The sequence below is a fragment of the Xenopus laevis genome, chromosome 1S (assembly GCF_017654675.1).
Source record: "Xenopus laevis strain J_2021 chromosome 1S, Xenopus_laevis_v10.1, whole genome shotgun sequence".
Lineage (NCBI taxonomy): Eukaryota > Metazoa > Chordata > Amphibia > Anura > Pipidae > Xenopus > Xenopus laevis.
The window spans coordinates 44399888-44420990 of NC_054372.1; the positions used below are offsets into that span (position 1 = coordinate 44399888).

The following is a 21103-nucleotide window of genomic DNA, read 5'->3' on the forward strand; positions in this document are numbered from 1 at the left end:
TGTGTCTTTAGTGTAAACTTAAATAACTATGTATGCACCAAATCCACTATTTTGGATTGGCCAAACCCCCGAATCCTATGCAAAAGATTTGGCCGAATACCGAACCGAATCCTAATTTGCATATGCAAATTAGGGGTGGGAAGGGGAAAATTTTACACTTCCCTGTTTTGTGACAAAAAGTCATGCGATTTTGCTCCCCGCCCCTAATTTGCATATGCAGTGGAATAAAAATAGCAGTGGAATAATGTGGAGCTGTATAAATTACAAACAACTCTAAATGTATGTATTCATTTTAAACTTGTGTTTAAACTTTTACTCTATTTAGCTCTTGTTCTCTTTTCCATCTTTTCTGCCCCTTCTCCAATCAAAATTCTCTTACCATTTATTTTGATCTGTCATTTGCCTTGTTATTCATCCATTCACCCACCTCTCTTTGCACCCTTGCTGTATTTCTCTATTCAATTCCTACTAGAATGGTTGTACTCTTTTTGTCATTCCTCATCTCTCTCCTGATTAATATCATCATTTATTTATATCGCACCAGTAAGTTACAATCATATATAACAATAGGATCAGAGGGGCTGCTCACAAGAGCTACAATCTAAAGTGATGCCCTACTTGGTCCCAATGTCTTTCTCTGTTTCACGGTGCTGATACTGGGAATGAATTACAGATATATGTGGTAAACTGCATCCGTTAATACTACTAGCCATTAATAAGGCTTTTGCTTCCTTTTTTTCTTATATAAAAGAGGCAGAAGGACTCCTCTTCCTCATACAGCACCGGGTGAGTAGGGCACAAATTAGTTTTTTTTGCTTCAAGTTTGGAATTTCACTATACTGCACATACTGACCACAAGGGATCTCTGGGATATAGAAGACAATGGTGACATGTCACTCCTACAGTAGAGCCCCAGTCTAATGCCGTTCTCAGCAAACAGGAACACAGGCCTGGGGTATCGGGAAAGCCATTATAAATCACTGGAGGTGCCTAACAAATTGGCATTCTACAGTGATTATGCCTTACCTTCTTTTTTAAAAGACTAGTTCACCTTTGCCTCATACCAAAAGTTAATTTAAATAGTGATAACCTGGTCCTCATTTTTTACAGGTTTTGAATAATTTAGCTTTTTGTTCTGTAGCTCTCCCGTTTGGAATTTTACGAGATTTACCCTAGCAACTAGGCAATGGTGTGAAAGAAAGACTTGAAGATGAATAGGAGAGGAGCTGAATAGATTATAAGCAATAAAAAACAACAATAAAACTGTAGCCATTGATCCCACTGCCATAAAAAACATAAAGACAAATAATTCAAAAATGATAAATAAATGTAAAAAAAACCAGATGAAGACCAATTGAAAAGCTGCTAAGAACAGGTCTTTCGTTAACATTCAAAAGTTGACTTAAGGGCAGAGCCGGGCCAACCCAGCCAGGCGCCCTAGGCAAGCTGGCTGGGCACGGCACCGGCTGATTGCACGCTTGGGTACGCATGCGCGAAACTGCGCTTGAACGCGCATGCGCAGAACTGCATGCACACATGCGCAGAAGAGCAATTATAAGAAATTATCTGTGGCAGTCGGCTAAAGACAGGACCAGACAATGGGGTAGGCGTCAGAGCAGGTACGTGCCTGGCGCCCCCCAGCTTTGCGACCTAGGCACGTGCCTACTCTGCTTACCCCTAGTTCTGGCCCTGCTTAAGGGCAATGACACAAGGAGATTAGTTGCCCATGACAAATCTCCTCTTCTGCTGGCTACTAAACTCCTCCAAATGCTTTGCCACCAGTGCCCGCAGGATGTTTGTCGCAGCCGACTAATATCCTCACGTGCCATTGCCCTTAAGGCGAACCACCCCTCTAACTTACAATAGACTGTTCAAAGCAAATTGGTTGCTATCGAGGACTGCACTTGACCAATTCAGCATCTATTTTAGTAAATCGGTCTGACTAGCCATTTAGCTTATGACCTGTTGTAAACTCTCCATGTGTTTGTCTATTTTCAAAGTTTTGTTGCCATAGTTCATCAGAGCTTTCTGAAATAAAGGCAAGAAATAAAGTCAAACTTCACTCATTGCAGATTTTTTTTTTTCTTTAAATTACCGCCTCTTATTTCCCCTTTTCCAAATGTAGATTTTTTTTCTGTAGAGAATGTAGAACTGGCTTGTACAGCTAATAGATGTAACAAGTTGAATTGATGTGGCGTTCACCCAACTCTATAAAGCCAACATTTTTAGCCTGAAAGAACTTTTGGAAACACCATCTCATTCATGCAAAGGAATATGTGCCTGCATATGGTAGAATGAAGACTTTGGGATTTACTTGTTCAACACTAAGTATGTTTTATTACAGCACAGTGGCTTAAAAGAATGACCATAAAGTCATAAAGTGACTTTTCCCACACTATTCCTGAAGAGGTAGAGAAGTTTAAGACCAGCAATTAAAAGAATTAAAATACAAACAAGATGAATGGGTTTCCTTTTATAAATAAGCAGCCGTGGCAATGGCAATTAGTCATCTGTGAAGTTCCCTCTTGCCAGAAGAATAAGAGAGGTCACCAAGCTAAGGTGAAACAAAATAACAGAAAAGGTCTCCTAAGATCTATTCACATACTGCACACTAATGAATCCACAACATTGATTTGTGCCTTTAACTGTAGTAGAAAGAAACCCAGACATTACTTTGCACTGTATAAAAGTTATTTGCTAGCCTAAGAACAGCTATTTTTAAAGCTACCGGTATATAGAATTTTAAATTTCAGATCTGTTATGTTAGGGAAGCACTTCTCTTTCACTATAGATTAAATAGTTTAAAAATGAATTGGCACAGCTTGCAGAAATTCTGCCCATACATGTAAATAAGGAGTTGGAAAAATTAAAAAAAGTGCTATGTTAAGAATAAGTGAATTTGCAGAAACCACTGTGAGACACAATAGAAGAGAAAAGAAAAGTCACTAAGCTACCGCACAACTAAATTGAAAGGCAGCACAAGCTTCAATGAAACCAAATATAATGTCAGATTAAAGGAGAAGGAAAGGCTAAAATTAAGTGAGCTTTATCAGAAAGGTCTATATAAATACACCAGTAATACCTGCTCTGAGTCCTTTGTCAAAAGAAACACATCAATCCTTTCCTTCTATTGTGTACACATGGGCTTCTGTTTCAGACTTTCTGTTTTTAGCATAAACCTCCAGGGCTAGGGCTTAAGCATGCTCAGTTTGCTCCTCACTCCCTCTCCCTGCTGTAATCTGAGCCCAGGTGAGCAGGGAGAAGCTCAGGCAGGAAGTGATGTCACACCAAGCTAATATGGCAGCTGCTATCCTAAAGAAACAAACAGAGCTTCTAGAGCTGTTTACTCAGGTATGGTAAAGCATTCTGCAAAATAAATATAGTGCTATAGCTTACACTATTGTGTCTACTCTATTGGCAATAACCTGCTTTGGTAGCTTTACTTCTCCTTTAAAGCTGGCCATAAACATATCAATGAATTTTGTACAATTTCTGCTACATGAATGATGGCTACCCCCACCAAAATCTATGTATTATGGATATTGGTCAGGTGGGCAGGTTTGAAAATTTCATCTGCTGATGCATCAAGTCAGACAGGCAGGTGAAGCAGTGCAGATGGCTGCAGCTATTATTTAATTACTTTAATTACTTTAGCTCCAACTGTTTGGGCTGTTAGCTAAAACAAGGTTCTTTTCCAAAGTCGCCTGACGAGGAAACTTTGGACTTCGGAAAACAAATCACTGCGTGTGATTAGCGCCGGTGTTTTTACATTTTAGCCGGCGAAGATTCAGGGAAGACGTTTGGGGAGATTGGTCACCGCAAAAACGAGGCGATTAGTTGCCAGGCGACCAAATCTCCCCAAAACGCCTGTGTGGACTTACCCTAAGAGTGCTGTTGAGCAGATTTTGCAGACACTGTTGACTTTTGAAAGGTTTATATCTCCCCTGGGGTGCTCCCTTGTTCTGCCCTGGATATATTCACTCTCAATCCAATTTGCATATCCATACATCTAATCCAGTGATCTCCAACAAGTATCTTGCGAGCAACATGTTGCTCTCCAACGCCATGGATGTTGCTCCTAGTGGCCTCAAAGCAGGTCCTTATTTTTGAATCCCAGCCTCCTGTAGGCCAGTCCACATAGGGACCACCAAATAGCCAATCACAGCCCTTATTTGGCACCCCAGGAACTTTTTGCATGCCTATGTTGCTCCCCAACTCTTTTTTTGAATGTGGCTCACCGGTAAAAAAGGTTGGGGACCCCTGGTCTAGTCAGTCAGTTACTTTCTCCCATGTTGAGTTAGCCTCACTCACACGACCACTCAAAAGTACTAAACTAAAATAAAAATATAAAGGAATGAGCTAGACATCAATTTTTGAAATGGGAAATAGAAAATTCTAATTCAGTAGAAGATTGTTGGTGTTTCAATGCTGTAGGATAAATAAGGCTGAACAATAGAGGGAAGAACACGACAGGAATGCCATGCCGTTGGGGTCATTTTGGTGACGTTACCTTGTTGCAGAGCTGTTGTACCTTTATCTCTCTCTGCAAAGTCTAAACCAATAAACCTCTAAATATGCCACTGTACAAAATCAAGACAACTTCTGCCACTGCCCACTGAATGAATAGAAAGCCCTCAACGCTAATCCACAAGATTCTGTGACAAATACAGTGTTGCAGAACATGTGGAAGAATATACTGTAAAGAATGACTAACCATTATAATACAGGTATGGGATCTGTTTTTGGAAACTTGTTATCCAGAAAACTCCAAATTACAGAAAGGCCATCTCCCATAGACTCCATTATAATCAAATAATCCAATTTTTTCGTGTAATAATAAAATACTACCTTGTACCTGATCTAACCAAAGATATAATTAATCCTTATTGGAAGCAAAACCATGTTTACATGATTTTCTAGTACACAATGTATGAAGATCCAAATTAGGGAAAGATCTGCTACCCGGAAAAGACCAGATCCCGAGCATTCTGAATAACTGGTCACATACCTATAATAATAATAATAATAAAAATAATAATAAGGTGGTAAGGATAAAAGGATATTGGTTTGATTTGTAGTTAGTATCTGGAATTTTAAACTGGCTATAGATCTTTGATACCGCGGAGACACTAGAAAGGGCCAGAATATTTATATCATCATTATCATATTACGGCTAAAGTGTGTTTTTTCATTTGACACAATCTTACATACTGAAGATCATAATGAAAACTTCAACTGCACAGAAAAATGTCAGACTGTTAGAAAGAATGGAGCATTCACTTGAGGGATAATACGTTTTAAAATGACAGGTCCTTGACTTCAGTGCCAACATTGCTGCACCCACTATTTTGCAGCTGCCCCACCCATCTTAAAAAAAAAAAAACACCCGCGTGTTTGAAAGATTGATAGCTTTTCCTCAACGCTTTCCTTCTAAATGATTGATGGCAATCTGTTTATGCAAGTAACAGAAGTGTAAGTGGTTAATTAAGCGGTATGGAGTCGCAAAGTCTGAAACAATGGGAAAGGCAGTAGCTCTCAGACCGGATTAGTGGGTGTTCCACAGTCCCGCTCTGCCTCACGTTCCATTCCCACCTGGGCTGTTCAGACATAAGGGTTACACAAGGCCAAAAATAAAACCCTGTCACTCCTTTTGCCATTTTAATTCGTTAGCCATGTTATTGACATGTTTCATATGTAGCTAAGAAAGAGGGTGATGCTTTTTTTGTACTACACATTCTCCACCATATTCTAGCCTTATAATATGTAAAAGCAAAAGCTATGATTTCATTAGTGTTGCGTGTGTTGTTTTGTAGTGTGTGAGAATTTTAAAGGTTGTACTGTAACTGAAAAAGTAACTATAAAAAGCAGGTTCCCGTGTGTTAACATCACTCTAGATATGCTCAAGTCACAATATTGTGATGAAGAATCCGTGTTGTTACAGTGCATTCGTTTCAGAATAGTTTTTAGGAGGTATAAAATTTATTCATGGGGAAAAATATGTGAACATGGTAATGTCCAAATCCTTGGGTTACTATAATCCATTAGGACATCAAGGACTAGCTGTTTTGTGTTAAGGTGGCCATACACGGATAGATCCGCTCGTTTGGCGATGTCGCCAAACGAGCGGATCTCCCTCCGATATGCCCACCTTGAGGTGGGCAATATCGGGCAGATCCGATCGTGGGCCCTAGGGCCCAACGATCGGATCCTAGCATTCTCAAACGGGCGGTCGGATCGCGGGACCGCATCAACGAACAGATGCGGCCGCGATCCGACGGGATTTTTAACCCCATCCGATCGAGATCTGGCCGACTTTCGGCCAGATCTCGATCGGGGAAGCCCGTCGGGGGCCCCCCTACACGGGCCAATAAGCTGCCGACTCGGTCTGTCGGCAGCTTTTACCGGCCCATTTATGGCCACCTTTAGACTGCGATCTGGTAAGGGACAGACTGACTTTAATCACAGAATAGGCATAAGAAACAATCAGGTGAAGAAGCAGATTGTTGCAGTGTCTAATAACCTGCTCACTGGATTTCATTGCGACAGTGTGTAAGGATCCATCAGATTTGCAGAGATTTTTGGGGACAGACTTGACAAAATCACATGCAAAACCCTTATGTGTATAAAGCCCCAACAACATAAAAAGTCCACATCCTTGTATATACCTCTTGGTGTATGTGTGTCAAAAGAACACCTGAAGCCCCTGCCACCACACAGGGTCCAAAAAGACCTCATAAATCAAAACAACACTCAACAGAAGTCTGTGTTAAAGGGACAGCATACACCTACTGTATATATTACATTGTTAACAAGAGGAAAATAAATAGAACTTATGATGATGAACACGAGTCTGCCTATCATATTACTTTAAAAATGTTTTTTTCTTTTTTAGTATAAAAAAGCAGAACACAGTTTCTGACACTAAGGGGTCCGTTTACTAAAGTGCGTTAAAAATATTCGCACAATATATAGACAGAATTTTCGCCAAATATGTTATCGCCAGTTTACTAACCTGCGGTAAATATAAATTTGCGAATTTTCTTGCGCAAGAATAATTGTTCGCCAGTTATCGCATTTGCTGAAAATAACGCTACGTACACATTAACGCATGGTTTACTAAACAGCGAAATGTGCTAAAGACAAAATTAACGCCAGAATATTCGCAAACTTTTACCGCCACATATGAAGTGGCGTAAAAGTATTTTTTCTGCCAGAAAATTCTCAAGGGGCAGGAAATATCCCATAATAATGTTTTTTTTTTACCCATCATTCTTTGCTGACAGGAGACAGATCTGTAGCTATTGCTGACAGGATGTTTTGGCTTCTGCTTCTATCTGGTGCAACAGCAGCAGTTTCAGCTCAGAGTCGTATTATTGGCAACGGCATCACAGTCCAACGATTCGTCAGCCTCTACGCTTTTTGGTTTCATTGGGATAGGCTACATTAAACTGTGCATTTCTATGAAGCAAAGAGATTGACTGGTATCATTTCCTATGATTCTATTGGCAGAAGGGTTTATATGATGCATAAATGTTTGATTGGTGTTACTCTGGAGATGTTGTTGGATGGTATAATCATCAGTCAATAAAGTTTATAAGTTTTGAAGATGCATTTCTGGCCATAAATGTCACAGTAAAAATTGCCATAATAACCGCCATAAAACAAGACTATTTTATAGCATAAATATTCGCAAAAACTTAATTTTTCGCCAGAAAATTCGCAACTCGCTAAAATTACCGCTAACGTAAGCTGGTTCCTTAACGTAGTTACCGCAAGTGATCGCAATGACTTCTGAGCGCATCGCTGTTTAGTAAACTTAGTCGCTGCGAATATTCTGGCGTAAAAATATTCTCAGCGATAACATGCGGAAACTTAAAGTCAGATTTACCGCACTTTAGTAAACGGACCCCTAACTGTAATAATATAAATAACTCCAACCCTGCACCCTTTGTTGGGACAGTTCTGTCTTACAGATGAACATGTCATATGTTCAATATGGTACCAGTATTTCATGTATGTATGCAAATGCAAGGAGTCTGACTGGTAAAATGGGAGAGATGGAGGGTAAATATGATGTAAATGGTGTGGCCAAACATGGCTGAATGAGTCACATGACTGGACAGTTAATATCAGAGGCTATACTTTATTTTGGAGGGACAGAGGCAATAGAAAAGGAGGAGGGGTATGTCTGTTTCTTAGGCAGGATAAAGGAGGAGGTGATGTTAGAAAATGAGAGGGCAGAAGTCTTATGGGTGGAGCTCTTCACCGATTGTAAAGAGTCCAGAAAACTAATTGTAAGTGAGAAGGCTAAGCTCCTGATGCAAATAGAAAAGGCTGCTAGTTTGGGGAAAGTAATGATAATGGGAGATTTTAATTACACAGATGCTGAATTTTTTCCCCTCTGAGGCAAATTGGGAGAGGCTTGAAATGGGTTTTTTTTTACCTTCCTCTGGATCAACTAGCAATTAGGCAGGTTAAATTAGAGTTAAAAGGTTGAACTTGATAAAAGTGTGTCTTTTTTCTAACATAATTTACTATGTAACAGAAGATAATATTGCAGGATTATTAACTAATCTACTTTGCAAGGACCAAACAGAGAGTAGTGTGTGCTTTCCTGCTTGCTTATCAAATGGCACAAAAACATCATTTTTTTCTTAATTAAAATAGGCAAAAATATGTTCTTGACACGCTCTCTATTTCTTGAAGTCATGATGAACACATGGGGGCACACTGCCCATTTAAGAGTGACGTCAGGCAGAGCAGCAGCTGCTAACTCACTTTCACTCTGAGATTTACTGAAACTAAACTCTACAGCACCCAACTATTCTGACCAAGAGACAAAATCATATTCATCATTACGCTAGTAAAGTAATTTCATAAGGCGATTAGGTATTTTGATGGTGCACCAAATTAGACTTTTATAATTCCCACAATCTCTTCTTGAAGTGCAGTGAAGTATATAGATATAGATTTGTCCTGAAGTGCAGTGAAGTATATAGATATAGATTTGTCCTGAAGTGCAGTGAAGTATATAGATATAGATTTGCCTTGAAGTGCAGTGAAGTATATAGATATAGATTTGCCCTGAAGTGCAGTGAAGTATATAGATATAGATTTGTCCTGAAGTGCAGTGAAGTATATAGATATAGATTTGCCCTGAAGTGCAGTGAAGTATATAGATATAGATTTGCCTTGAAGTGCAGTGAAATATATAGATATAGATTTGCCCTGAAGTGCAGTGAAGTATATAGATATAGATTTGCCTTGAAGTGCAGTGAAGTATATAGATATAGATTTGCCTTGAAGTGCAGTGAAGTATATAGATATAGATTTGCCCTGAAGTGCAGTGAAGTATATAGATATAGATTTGCCTTGAAGTGCAGTGAAGTATATAGATATAGATTTGTCTTGAAGCTGCACTAGGTATAACTAGAACACTTTTGGCAAACAGCAGGAGATGTATCCAGGATCACACTGCTCAAAACAATGTCAGCTTCAATTAATCCATGTAAGAGTTGTTTTCATTAGAATACAGATTCTATATCTATGTATTTTGATATTAGTTGATAAAAAAAAGTTTATATGAGATTTACATGTACATGTCCTCTTTATAGAGAATTAATTTACAGTACCGGTTGGTTGACCATTCTCCTAATAATGTCATACTATGAGCACTAAACTGGTAGGCCCCAGCACCATCTGCCTCCCTTTATCTGATAACACAAAACGAGGGCTATGGGAAGAGATAGGGAATCTTGAAGCTATCACGAGAAATAATTCCCCCGCCGGAGTTGCAGGCCAGTCGAGCCTGGACTACAGTTGTGGGAAACAAGAAAAAAAAAAGTCCTTGCCTGAGCTAGGATGCCCGCACTGAGAAGGAGCTCCTAGTGTGGGCAGCCATGCTGCGGCACTGCAAATAGTTCCATAGCTTTCACCCGTTATGTGCATGCGAGTGATGACATATGCATGTGTATAATAAGCATGCTGAGCGCATTGTTTATTATGTGCATGCGCTCTTAAACATGGCTGCCTGCAGTATTGTTTAGAGTGTGGGCTCTATAACTTTGTACCTTGGGTAGGGGAAACATTACCTTTAGGCAAAGGTAAAGCTGCAAGTTTAAGCAAGTCATAGATTCACCAATAATTCCTAATGTACAAATTAAAATCTGAATAATAGGGAGCAACCAACAAAGGGATGTAATGGAGTTGTGGACAACTCTCTACCCATGACACTGATAAATCACAATCTACTTTTTGGGGACACCTATACTATACTTTCATATTCTTCAACCCACATATCTAGTTAATATACTAGCCTGTATAAAATTTATTGTACCGTGTGTGCAACTACTTTCTCAATTTAATGCCTTTGATATAGACAAGAACATTATAATCCATAAAGTATTTGCTTTCTACAAGCATTGTACATACTACAGGAAGCTAAATCAAGGTGCCTTAATCATTCAGTGGGGAGGTTTGGGCTTTTTTCAGTCAAAATATTTTTTTTCAAAACAGAGTTTGTAAGTACAATGCAATGGGGGGAGATAGTTACCAAATTAAAACTATGCTCTGATGCATCATCAACGTCTCCATTGCTGGTCACAGGAATTTCAGCCACTTCGCTTCTAGGTGAATCTTGAGCCATTGTCAGCACCTGGAAAACATATGTATATATTATATATAACAACAGCAAATCACAACTATTTTAAACAAAGAAAAAGGATTCCAATGTTTTTTTTTACATCATTGTGGTCTTCCTAAGGCATAAGTGTAAGCAGTGCAAATCCTTTTAAGTCCATCCCAATGTAATTAAAAAAGAAAAAAGTGCCAAAAAAAGTAGAGATATGGGACCTGTTATCCAAAATGCTCGGAACCTGGGGAATTCCAGATAATGGACCTTTCCGTAATTTGAATCTTCATTTCTTAAGTCTACTAGAAAATAATGTTAACATTAAATAAACCCATTAACGTAGTTCTGCTTCCAATAAGGCTTAATTATACTTCTGGAGTGCGGGTCCTTCTATAAGAATTATACAATTGGATTTGACCCAGCACCTGCAAATATACATTGGAGTTCGAGTGCAGGTACCCCCATATATATTTTAAACCATTATAGCAAATGCCTGGGTGCTGGTTACAGAGATACATATCCAAAATAGAAAATGAACCGCTCTCACAGGTCTTTCATGAAAGATTATTTTCTATCTATACATATATAAGATCTTAAAGGTTAAGTAAACCTTTAAAATAAGTGAATGTAAAATTGACGAGGGTGCTATTCTAAGCACTTTTGTAATTTACATTCATTATTTGTTTTGTTTTTATTCCAAGATATTAAGGGATACATGTACTGTTAATATGAATGCATTTTGTTACAAACTGCATATATCAGGCATGTACAAAGTGCAGCCCGGTGGCCAATTGTGGCCCGTTTTCAAATTTACACCGGCCCTCAGGCTCCATCGTGAAATGAATAATAATGAGGCCCTCCAGCACAGTGCAATCAGGAATCACGTAGCCGTAATATTTGGGCACATTAGTGAAATGATCTGCCACTTGGTCTATATTGCTGCCTGTGTGATGAAGGTGTTGGCAACAGACACGTACTGGAACGTAGTGACGCACCACTCTCACATAATACGGACGTGCCAGTACAGTAAACTAAAGAAGTATGGCGTCACTACGTACCAGTACGTGTCTATTACTAACACCTTCAGCACACAGGCAGCAGTATAGACCAAGTGGCAGATCATTTCACTAATGTGCCCAAATATTACTGCTACGATTACTCGATTCCTGTAATTTAATGTTAATGGTTCAAAGAATGTCAGGCTGAATGGTCGGCCCCCACACATTTTCACCTCACCAAATCTGGCCCTCATTGCAAAAAGTTTGGGCACCCCTGGTATACATGCATGACCTGTGTGATTCAAGATTATAGATAGTTTTATGTGGGTGATACTGAGAGTTCTTTTGCCTGCACACGAATATATTAATCACCTACGACCAAACGCAACAAAAAAAAGCAGGACGGGGATACAAATAAGGGAACTATTTTTGGAGATCAGGGTGAACCTACTGCTTTCTAAAAAGTGGTTAGTAGTGTAAGCATCATGTTTGAAAGCCAAAAGTGGGCAGGGGTCCTGAACATTACTATGCTGTTGTAGTAAGTTGTTGTTATACAGGAGTCAGGGGGAAAAAAGAATGTTGTTGTGGTCAAGAGCATTGGGATCAGTAGAAGATTGAAGGTGGGAGAGCTACAGGTGACAAACTGAACAGTTGGGATCTTGACACTGCTGACATCTACCGTGCACATAGGCAGCTTCATTGGCAAAATTTAGTGTTTGGATGTGATCTGAATGTTTTAAGCTGCACTGGGACTGATGTGAATGATGTACAATCCCTGCAAGTGCTCCAGAATACAACAATGCTATATAAATTAAGAATAACTATATTTATACATTTAATAATAAACAGGTATGTTTTCAGAGACAAAACAATGTGTGTTGAGGACTGGATAATGGATGATGTGAAAAGAGGAAAAGAGGAAAAGCGATAACAATTTAGCAATTATAACATTTTATTTGGGGTGATGTAAAATTTAAAACAGAGGTAATTATCAATCAAAATTAACCTGTATTTGTGGAATTCTCCAACCTCAGTTCACAGAACAAAATTGTTCTAGCTGCCACAATCTGGCCACGCCAATTTCAATAAATATTATCAGGACTGGAACTAGGTGTAGGCAGAGTACAGAGGCACAAAACGCCTATGTTTTTGCACACCCACTGTCAAATTGCATTGTTATTAATATTAGTGTGGATGTGATGGCCAGCGCTCACTGCGGGTATCCGTTTTTGCAAATGCTGGAGTCTTCAGGAGAAGTTGCCAAAATCTCACAAGTGCAGCGACCGGCTAGGAGACGCTACATGCCTTGGGTGAGCTCCACCATTACCGCTTCTTTACATTTGCCGGCAAGAGTCTGAAGAAGTTGGCAAATAATTGAAACTATGAAAAAATAAATAATGAAGACCAATTGAAAAGTTGCATAGAATTGGCCATTCTATACCATACTAATAGTTAACTTGAAGGTGAACCACCCCTTTTAAAACAATATTTGGTGCATCTCTAGTAAGAGATGAATATATTGTGCTTTGGCAAATATGCAGGCTGAAAGTCCACATCAAAATATAGTTTATGCAATCATTACGTAAAGAAAAATAAACACATTAAAAGGAACATCAGTCATAACTGGCTTAGTTGCAGGTTGTTTCCCTTTAGCAAAGAAAGCTATACTCTGGAATCTAAACTCTGTGTTATACAGGAGCCCTCTCGGCAAGCATGACAAGGACTGGTGGAATGGCATTCTATCACTGCCACCTCCTGACTGCAATTGGTAAAACACCTATGAAATCTCAAAAGTTCCTTAAACAGGAAATTTACCCGTTTATTTTACGGACATTTACAAAGGTAGGTGATACATTGTGCCGTACAGATGGTCATGGTTACCAAGCAGATCTTTGTTTTCATTTTCTAACAGGTAGTAGACTGATCTATAAATTACTGTGGTTGATAATGACGTCTGCACTCGGAAAATTAACACCAATGTCTGTAAATGAAGTCTGTCCAAAACTGCCTTTCAAGTACAGTAATTTTTATGGATTTTGGCCTTTTCAGGCTAAAGAAGTGGTCTGGTGGAACCAGAGTCAAATACTCTTTATCCAGTCACAACTTCACCTTCATGATACAGAAACACATAGAGAAAAGTAGAGAAAACAGTATAGTTTGTAACATGGAGACTGAAAAGACTTATCTGGTTCTGTGATGTCATGGATCTCAGATTCCACAAGTTAAGTTTTGCACAGCACTGAGCAATTAACAGGGCAGTACAGACTACAGAATCAAGATCTACTTTATGGCCAAAATTATCCAGACAAATAAGTATTCCAGTGTCAGACCTTGGTCTTGCCTATTGTGAACTTCTCCTTTTGCAAAACTTGCTATCAGCCTACACCTCCCCTACCCAGCTTGCAGAATCTTTTCTATTTCTTGCACCCTCTGTCTGGGGTGGATTAGCCAAAGTTCCTGGTGGGGGGGGGGAACAGGTTATTTTCTGGTGTCTCGCCAACAAAGTCTGACCCTAGAAACTCCAAACTGCCAGTCTATGGGTGATCAGAGTCAAACAAACCGAACATCACCATGTACAATGACATGCGCCAGCTGGAGTGGTGTTAAAGTTCATCGTCGTGGACTGTGGAGCAGTGGAAAAATGGTGTGATAAATGGCATGTCACCATGTGGCAGTTTAATGGAAAATTCGGAACACTAACTGCCTGAATAATATTGCCAATGGTTTGAAGGATACATAACTTTCTGGGACTATTTCCCATGGTTTGTCTAGTTCAATTTACATAAATAATCACATGGCGAAGTTATGTTAAAAAAAGATAAAAATCCATTAAGTTCAATCGCTCCAAATGAAACCCAGCGCACATACATTTACACACACTCACAATGAGCCCTCCCATACACTAACATAAACTAGATATGCCCGTATCTATATTAATTGTAGACTTTAGTATGACGATAACTTTGGATATTATGCTTGTCCAAGAAATCATCCAAGCCACTCTTAAAGGTGTTAACAGAATCGACGATCCATTTTATGGAATATCAAAACTGCACTGCATACTCCAGATGAGGCCTTACCAGGGACTTATAAAGAGGCATAAGTATGTTTTCATCCCTTAAATTAATGCCCTTTTTTATGCAAGACAGAACTTTATTTGCTTTAGTAGCCACAGAATGACACTGCCCGGAATTAGACAACTTGTTATCTACAAAAACCCCAAGATCCTCCTCATTTAAGGAAATCCCCACCAATCTGCCATTTTGACTATAACTTGCATTTATATTACTTTAACCTTGCAATTATTCATATTGAACCTCATTTTTCAGTTTGCTGCCCAGTTTTCCGATCTAGTCGAATTACTCTGCAAAGTGGCAGCATCCTGCATGGAACCTATAGTTCCTTTACAATTTAGGGTCAGGCCAAACAGGGTGTTTTGGGGAGATTTGGTCGCCTGGCGACTAATCGCCTAGTTTTTGGACGACCAATCTCCCCAAACGCCTTCCCTGACTCTGCGCCGGCTAAAATGAAAAAAACGTTGGCGCTAATCACATGCGACGATTCGTTTTCCGAAGTCGCCCTAAGTTTCCTCGTGAGGCAACTTCGGTAAACTAACTGCCGCGTGTGATTAGTTCCGGCGTTTTTTCATTTTAGCCGGTGCAGTCAGGGAAGGCGTTTGGGGAGATTGGTCGCCGCAGCTAGGCGACCAAATCTCCCCAAAACGCCCAGTATGGACTTACCCTAAGTATCATCAGCAAAAATAGAAACAGTACTTTCAATGCCCAACTCCAGGTCATTGATAAACAAGTTGAAAAGATGGTTAAGATTACAATGAAGAGCAGCTAAACAGATATAAATCAGAATTATGGTAATGCAGAAGGTAAAGGTTCTGTACAGCTCAACAGAATACATGTACTTTGCATGAACACATTCAGGGTAAACTAACATATTGCATGTATGGCATCTATTATCTACAAAGCCGATACTCTTATAACTGAATAAAAATATTTATTCAAATTCAGTAAAAACTGATCGAAAAATTTGAACCTATATCTGGTATTGTTGCTGAAATAACACTACTAATTTTTCAGATATTTCTTATCAAGACAAAATTACATTCTGTCCCAAGCAGTACTTTCCCATAGATAAGAATGTGTATTGTGGTACAAATAACATTAGGGACTTTTTTTATTTTTTTATTTAATTGATATATAAATATATATAGAATGGTGAAAAAGTTGTGTGTGTTGTGTTGTTGCCATAGATTGTAATCATTAATATTACTTCAGAGCAGGTGAAATACCCGGAGCGAAATTTTAAAAAGTACTTTAGTTAACTCCAGGAAAAAAAATTATACTCAAATTAGTATGTGAAAGAGGATCAGGCCCTTAAGGTGGCCATAGACACACAGATCCTATCGTACGAATCGAGGATTCGTACGATTTTCGGATCGTGTGTAGCGTGTGCCGACATCTTTCGTCCGGCGGAGATCGGTCCTTTGGTCGATCGGTCAGGGTTGATTTTGACACGACCGATCCCGCCGGAGCCCATTGCACATCGTAATCGGATCGTTCGGCCAAAAGGCCGAACAATCAGATTACCCCTGATATAGCCATGCTCGTTAATGGCATATCGGGGAAAGATCCGCTCGTTTGGCGATGTTGCCAAAGGAGCGGATCTTTGCGTCTATGGCCACCTTAACACTACAAGATGATCAAGATGTAGGTAAACAAAATCCCCCAGTAAGTTAATTGCCTACCTCACAAAGTAAATACAAAAATCCCTTCCACTAAGGGCTTTAGCAGATTCAGGGAGATTTAGTCACCTGGCGACTAATTGCCTCTTATTCGGGCGACAATTTCCCTGTACTGCCTTCCGCCTGCTAAAATGAAAAATCATCTCATGCCTTATGAGGAAATTCGGGCGACTTTGGAAATCGAAGCGCCGCGAGTGCATTGGCACAGGCGATTTCTCATTTTAGCAGGCGGAAGGCAGGGAGAAGGCAGTTTGTGGAGATTGTCGCCCTGAAGAGGAGGCGATTAGTCGCCTGTGAGTTAAAGCCCTAAGCATATGTTGAACTAAATAGCACGCTATGTCAATCATTAATGATTGTGTAATTATAACAAAGCACGACTGCAGGTGACAAATCTCCCAAAAATGCCTCTCCACCGGCAATAATCGAATTTGCTGGTGGTAAAATCTGCACATCGCGAAGTCGCAAAAAGTTTCCTACCGAGGCAACTTTGGACAACTTCGGAAGAACAAAGCCATATGTTGGTTTTACTCTGCAATTTCAATTATTGCTGGTGGAGAGGCATTTTTGGGAGATTTACCACCAGCAGTCGTGGGTAGCCATGGCCCTAAGGGGAATGATACACTGGCCATTTTGTTGCCAGAGGATAAGGGCTATGGCACACTAGGACATTAGTTGCCAATGATAAATCTGCACTACCACTGCAAATGCTTTCCCACTGACAATAATTGAAACGCTGGTGGGAAAACATATCGCTTCATTCTTTGAAGTAGCCCAAAGTTGCCTTGCGAGTGAATTTCGGGCCACTTCACAAAAAAGGAACGCATATGTTTTCCCACAATCGATTTAAATATTGCCGATGGGAAAGCATTTGCAGGAGATAATTTTCTTGTGGTAGCACAGGTTTATCATGGCCAACTAATCTTCTAGTGTTCCATCAACCTTAAAGGAATAGTTCAGTGTGAAAATAAAAACTGGGTAAATAGATAGGCTGTGCAAAATAAAAAATGTTTCTAATATAGTTAGTTAGCCAAAAATGTAATATATAAAGGCTGGAGTGAACAGATGTCTAATAAAACAGCCAGAATCCAACTTCCTGCTTTTCAGCTCTATAACTCTGCGTTAGTCAGCGACTTGAAGGGGGGCCACATGGTACATTTCTGTTCAGTGAGTTTGTAATTGACCCTCAGCATTCAGCTCAGATTCAAAAGCAACAGATATGACCCATGTGGCCCCCCCTCAAGTCTCTGATTGGTTATTGCCTGGTAGCCAATCAGAGACTTGAGGGGGGGCCACATGGGTCATATCTGTTGCTTTTGAATCTGAGCTGAATGCTGAGGGTCAATTACAAACTCACTGAACAGAAATGTACCATGTGGCCCCCCTTCAAGTCGCTGACTAACGCAGAGTTATAGAGCTGAAAAGCAGGAAGTTGGATTCTGGCTGTTTTATTAGACATCTGTCAGTGTAAACCAAGAGAGCTGAAAAGCAGGAAGTAGTGTCCTAACTGACTTGCTATACATCAAATCACTCAAATCACTCCAGCCTAACTAACTATATTAGAAACATGTTTTATTTTGCACAGCCTATCTATTTACCGAGTTTTTATTTTTACACTGAACAATTCCTTTAATATGTGCTACTGTGAGGGTCAAACTTTTTTTTTGCATCTCAGTTTGCCTTTCACTCGACTGCGCATGACCTGTCTGAACTTGACCAAAAAGGTGAAAAAAGCCAAAGAAGCTTAGCTGAGATCAGACATGGGCTGATATGATTGTATCTTATGAACCATTGCTGGAATTCTATTGGAGAGAAAAAGCTGTTGAGCTTCTACAATGCAGAGATTTATTGCGACTGCTCAATTGTCATGTATTTAGAATATACAAACTGCTACAAGAATAATGTTAATTGTTTGGTTAAGAGGGGAAGCAAGTTGGCTAAAACTAGCTATTCTGTGTAGCAGGCCAATAAAGATATGAAAATCTCAAGAATAACTATATTATAAAGTTTTTTTGTAAATAAATCAAATATATAAATTACTATAACAACATTATTAAACCTGTGCATTATTTCTCCAATATGGCTAGAGATGTTATATTCCTATCTAAAATTTGGTGCAACATTAAATAAATTAGCTTGGTGATCTACACTATTCTGCATAAGGAGCATTTGACCAAGCAATCGTGTGCCTTGTAGTCATGTACAGCTAAAAACAAAAGCCTGCTCTACTTTTACAGGAGTGCTTCTCCCATATCAGCAGTGAAAGGAGAAGCACAGTACTAACCTTTACAGGTTATAGACTTGTTGGAGCACTGTTTCTTAAAGGCTACTACGTGTAAACATATAGGTCTGTTTCACCACCAATATAGATTTATGCTGCTCAGCTACCATCAAGTTGTTATGGAGAAAAAAGGAATTAGCCAAAAAAATAAGAATGGTTTTTTAAATCAGAATAGATGTAAAATGGCATTCCTATATTTGGGAGCTTTTTGGATAAAGGATTTACTGATAATAGATCTTATACTATCTATCTATCTATCCACATATATATTATATATATATATATATGAACATCCACAGATTCTTCAGAAGTCAAATATTAAAGGGGTTGTTCACCTTCCAAACACTATTTTCAATCCAGTTGTTTTCAGATTATTCCCCAGAAATAAATACTTTTTTCATTTACTTTCCATTATTTATTTTTTTAGTTTTTCCAAAATCTAAGTTGAATGTTCCTGACTCTGTTGTTTGAGTCTGGCAGCTCAGTAATTCAGGTGCAGAATCTGAACTGTTACAGTTTTGCAACATTTAGTTGATACATTTCTCAGCAGCATCTCTGGAGTATTAGCAACTATTGTATCAATTCTAACAACTGCCTGTAATGAAACCCAGAGATTAAAAATGTATCATCTAAAAGTATCCATTTAGAACAGGTTACAGGGTCGGCGACCCCCCTCCCAGGGCTGCATCAGAAGGTGAAAAATTACACTTTACACTTCAATATTAGAAAAACTGTAGCACTTAGAAAATAGAAAGTCATTGGAAAAAGTCGTTATTTCTGGTGATCTATCTGAAAACAACTAATTGTTTGAAGGTGAACCACCCCTTCTAAAACAGAAGTTAAGAGTTTTGAAAAGAAAAACGTAGCCAACAACAAAATTAAGGAATTGCTGAAGAGTTTTCTACAGTACAGGAATGGGATCAGTTATCCGGAAACTCATTATCAAGAAAGATCAGAATTACGGGAAGGTAGACTTCATTTTATCCAAACAATCCAAATTTTAAAAAAATATTTCCTTTTCTGTAATGATAAAACGACATCTTGTACTTGATATAAACTAAGATCTAAAAATTCCTTATTGGAAGCAAAACCAGCCAATTGGGTTTATTTAATGTTTACTAGTAGACAAGGTGTGAAGATACAAATTAAGTAAAGATCCATTATCTGGAAAACCCAGGTCCCAAGCATTCTGGATAACAGGTCCCATACCTGTACTTATATTCTGTTTTTTCTTCTTCCCTCTGATTATGGTCCTTAATGATTTTTATCCACTCAGTCTAGTCCTCCATGTTGATGAGATCTGACTTTGTTCCTTTGAAGCTGCTTTGACCCTTTAAAGCTAAATTTTGATCTGATTGCAGAATTGCAGAATATGTTACCTATAAACACATGCTACTGCATAGATGAGAAGGAAACCAAGTGAAGTGGAATCTATGGCACTGACCCAATGGTACTTTCATGACACGGCTGCAGCTTCTATGTTCCCTGGCAAGTAAAGGGTTACCCCTTTGTCTGAGTCTTTGTTCTGCCTGTGCTGTGCTTTGCCAGACCACACTGATTTCACCAAAGATTTTACTTTTAGGGTCAGAGCAAACGCTCAGATTTGGTAAAATTAGTAGCCCGGTGACAAATCTCCTCTTCTTCATCCGGCTGGATGGCACACTGAGTGCTTAGTTTTACAAAGTCGCCCGAAGTTTGCCATCCCACCGGCGATTTACATTCTAGCCGGCAGGAGGCAGTTCGGGGAGAGTAGTCGCCCTGATGAAGAGGAGATTTGTCACCCGGCTACTAATGTCCCCAAATAGTGTGCCCTGACCCTAAAAGTAAAATCTTTGGCGACTTTGGAAAACGAAGCACTCCAAGTGCCATCCCGACGGCGATTTTCACTCTAGGCAGCAGGAAGACAGGGAAGGCAGTTCGGGGAGATTAGTAGCCACTGAAGAAGAGTAGATTTGTCGCCGGGCTACTAATCTGAATCTGACTGTGTGCCCTGACCCTAAAAGTAAAATCTTTGGCGACTTCGGAGAACGAATCTCTCCGAGTGCCATCCTGCCGTGATTTTCATTCTAGTTAGCAGGGAAGGCAGTTCGGGGAGATTAGTAGCCCCTGAAGAAGAGGAGATTTGTTGCCGGGCAACTAATCTCCCAAAATCTGCCCTTAAAGTTATGGGAAGTAAACTATAACTATTTGAGAAGTTAAATTGTAAATTTGATTATTGCTCAGCTTTATCCACACAGCAAATCTGCATGTTATCTGATTGTTAGGGAGATTCATTTATTTAACTATGACTTAACATTACATTGTGCATTAGTTATCTAGTTTAGGATGAAATCATAAAAAACATAAATGGCAAACAAAAAACAGCAAGAGGAAGCCAAGGGCTTTACAGACTGCAGACACGTCACTTGTGAATTCTCCACTCAGCACTGGAACAAAGGCCT

General features: G+C 39.3%; 1 protein-coding gene across 2 annotated transcripts in view; it reads right to left on the reverse strand.

The window, feature by feature from the left end:
- The window catches only part of arfip1.S (ADP ribosylation factor interacting protein 1 S homeolog), an 83555-nt gene that overhangs the window by 41705 nt on the left and 20747 nt on the right, over positions 1-21103 (reverse strand). For both annotated transcript variants that reach the window (XM_018243258.2, XM_018243259.2), the window contains exon 2: positions 10553-10654. In XM_018243258.2, the coding sequence (XP_018098747.1) occupies positions 10553-10645 (93 nt within the window). In that variant the 5' untranslated portion in view covers positions 10646-10654. The remainder of the gene's footprint in view (positions 1-10552; positions 10655-21103) is intronic.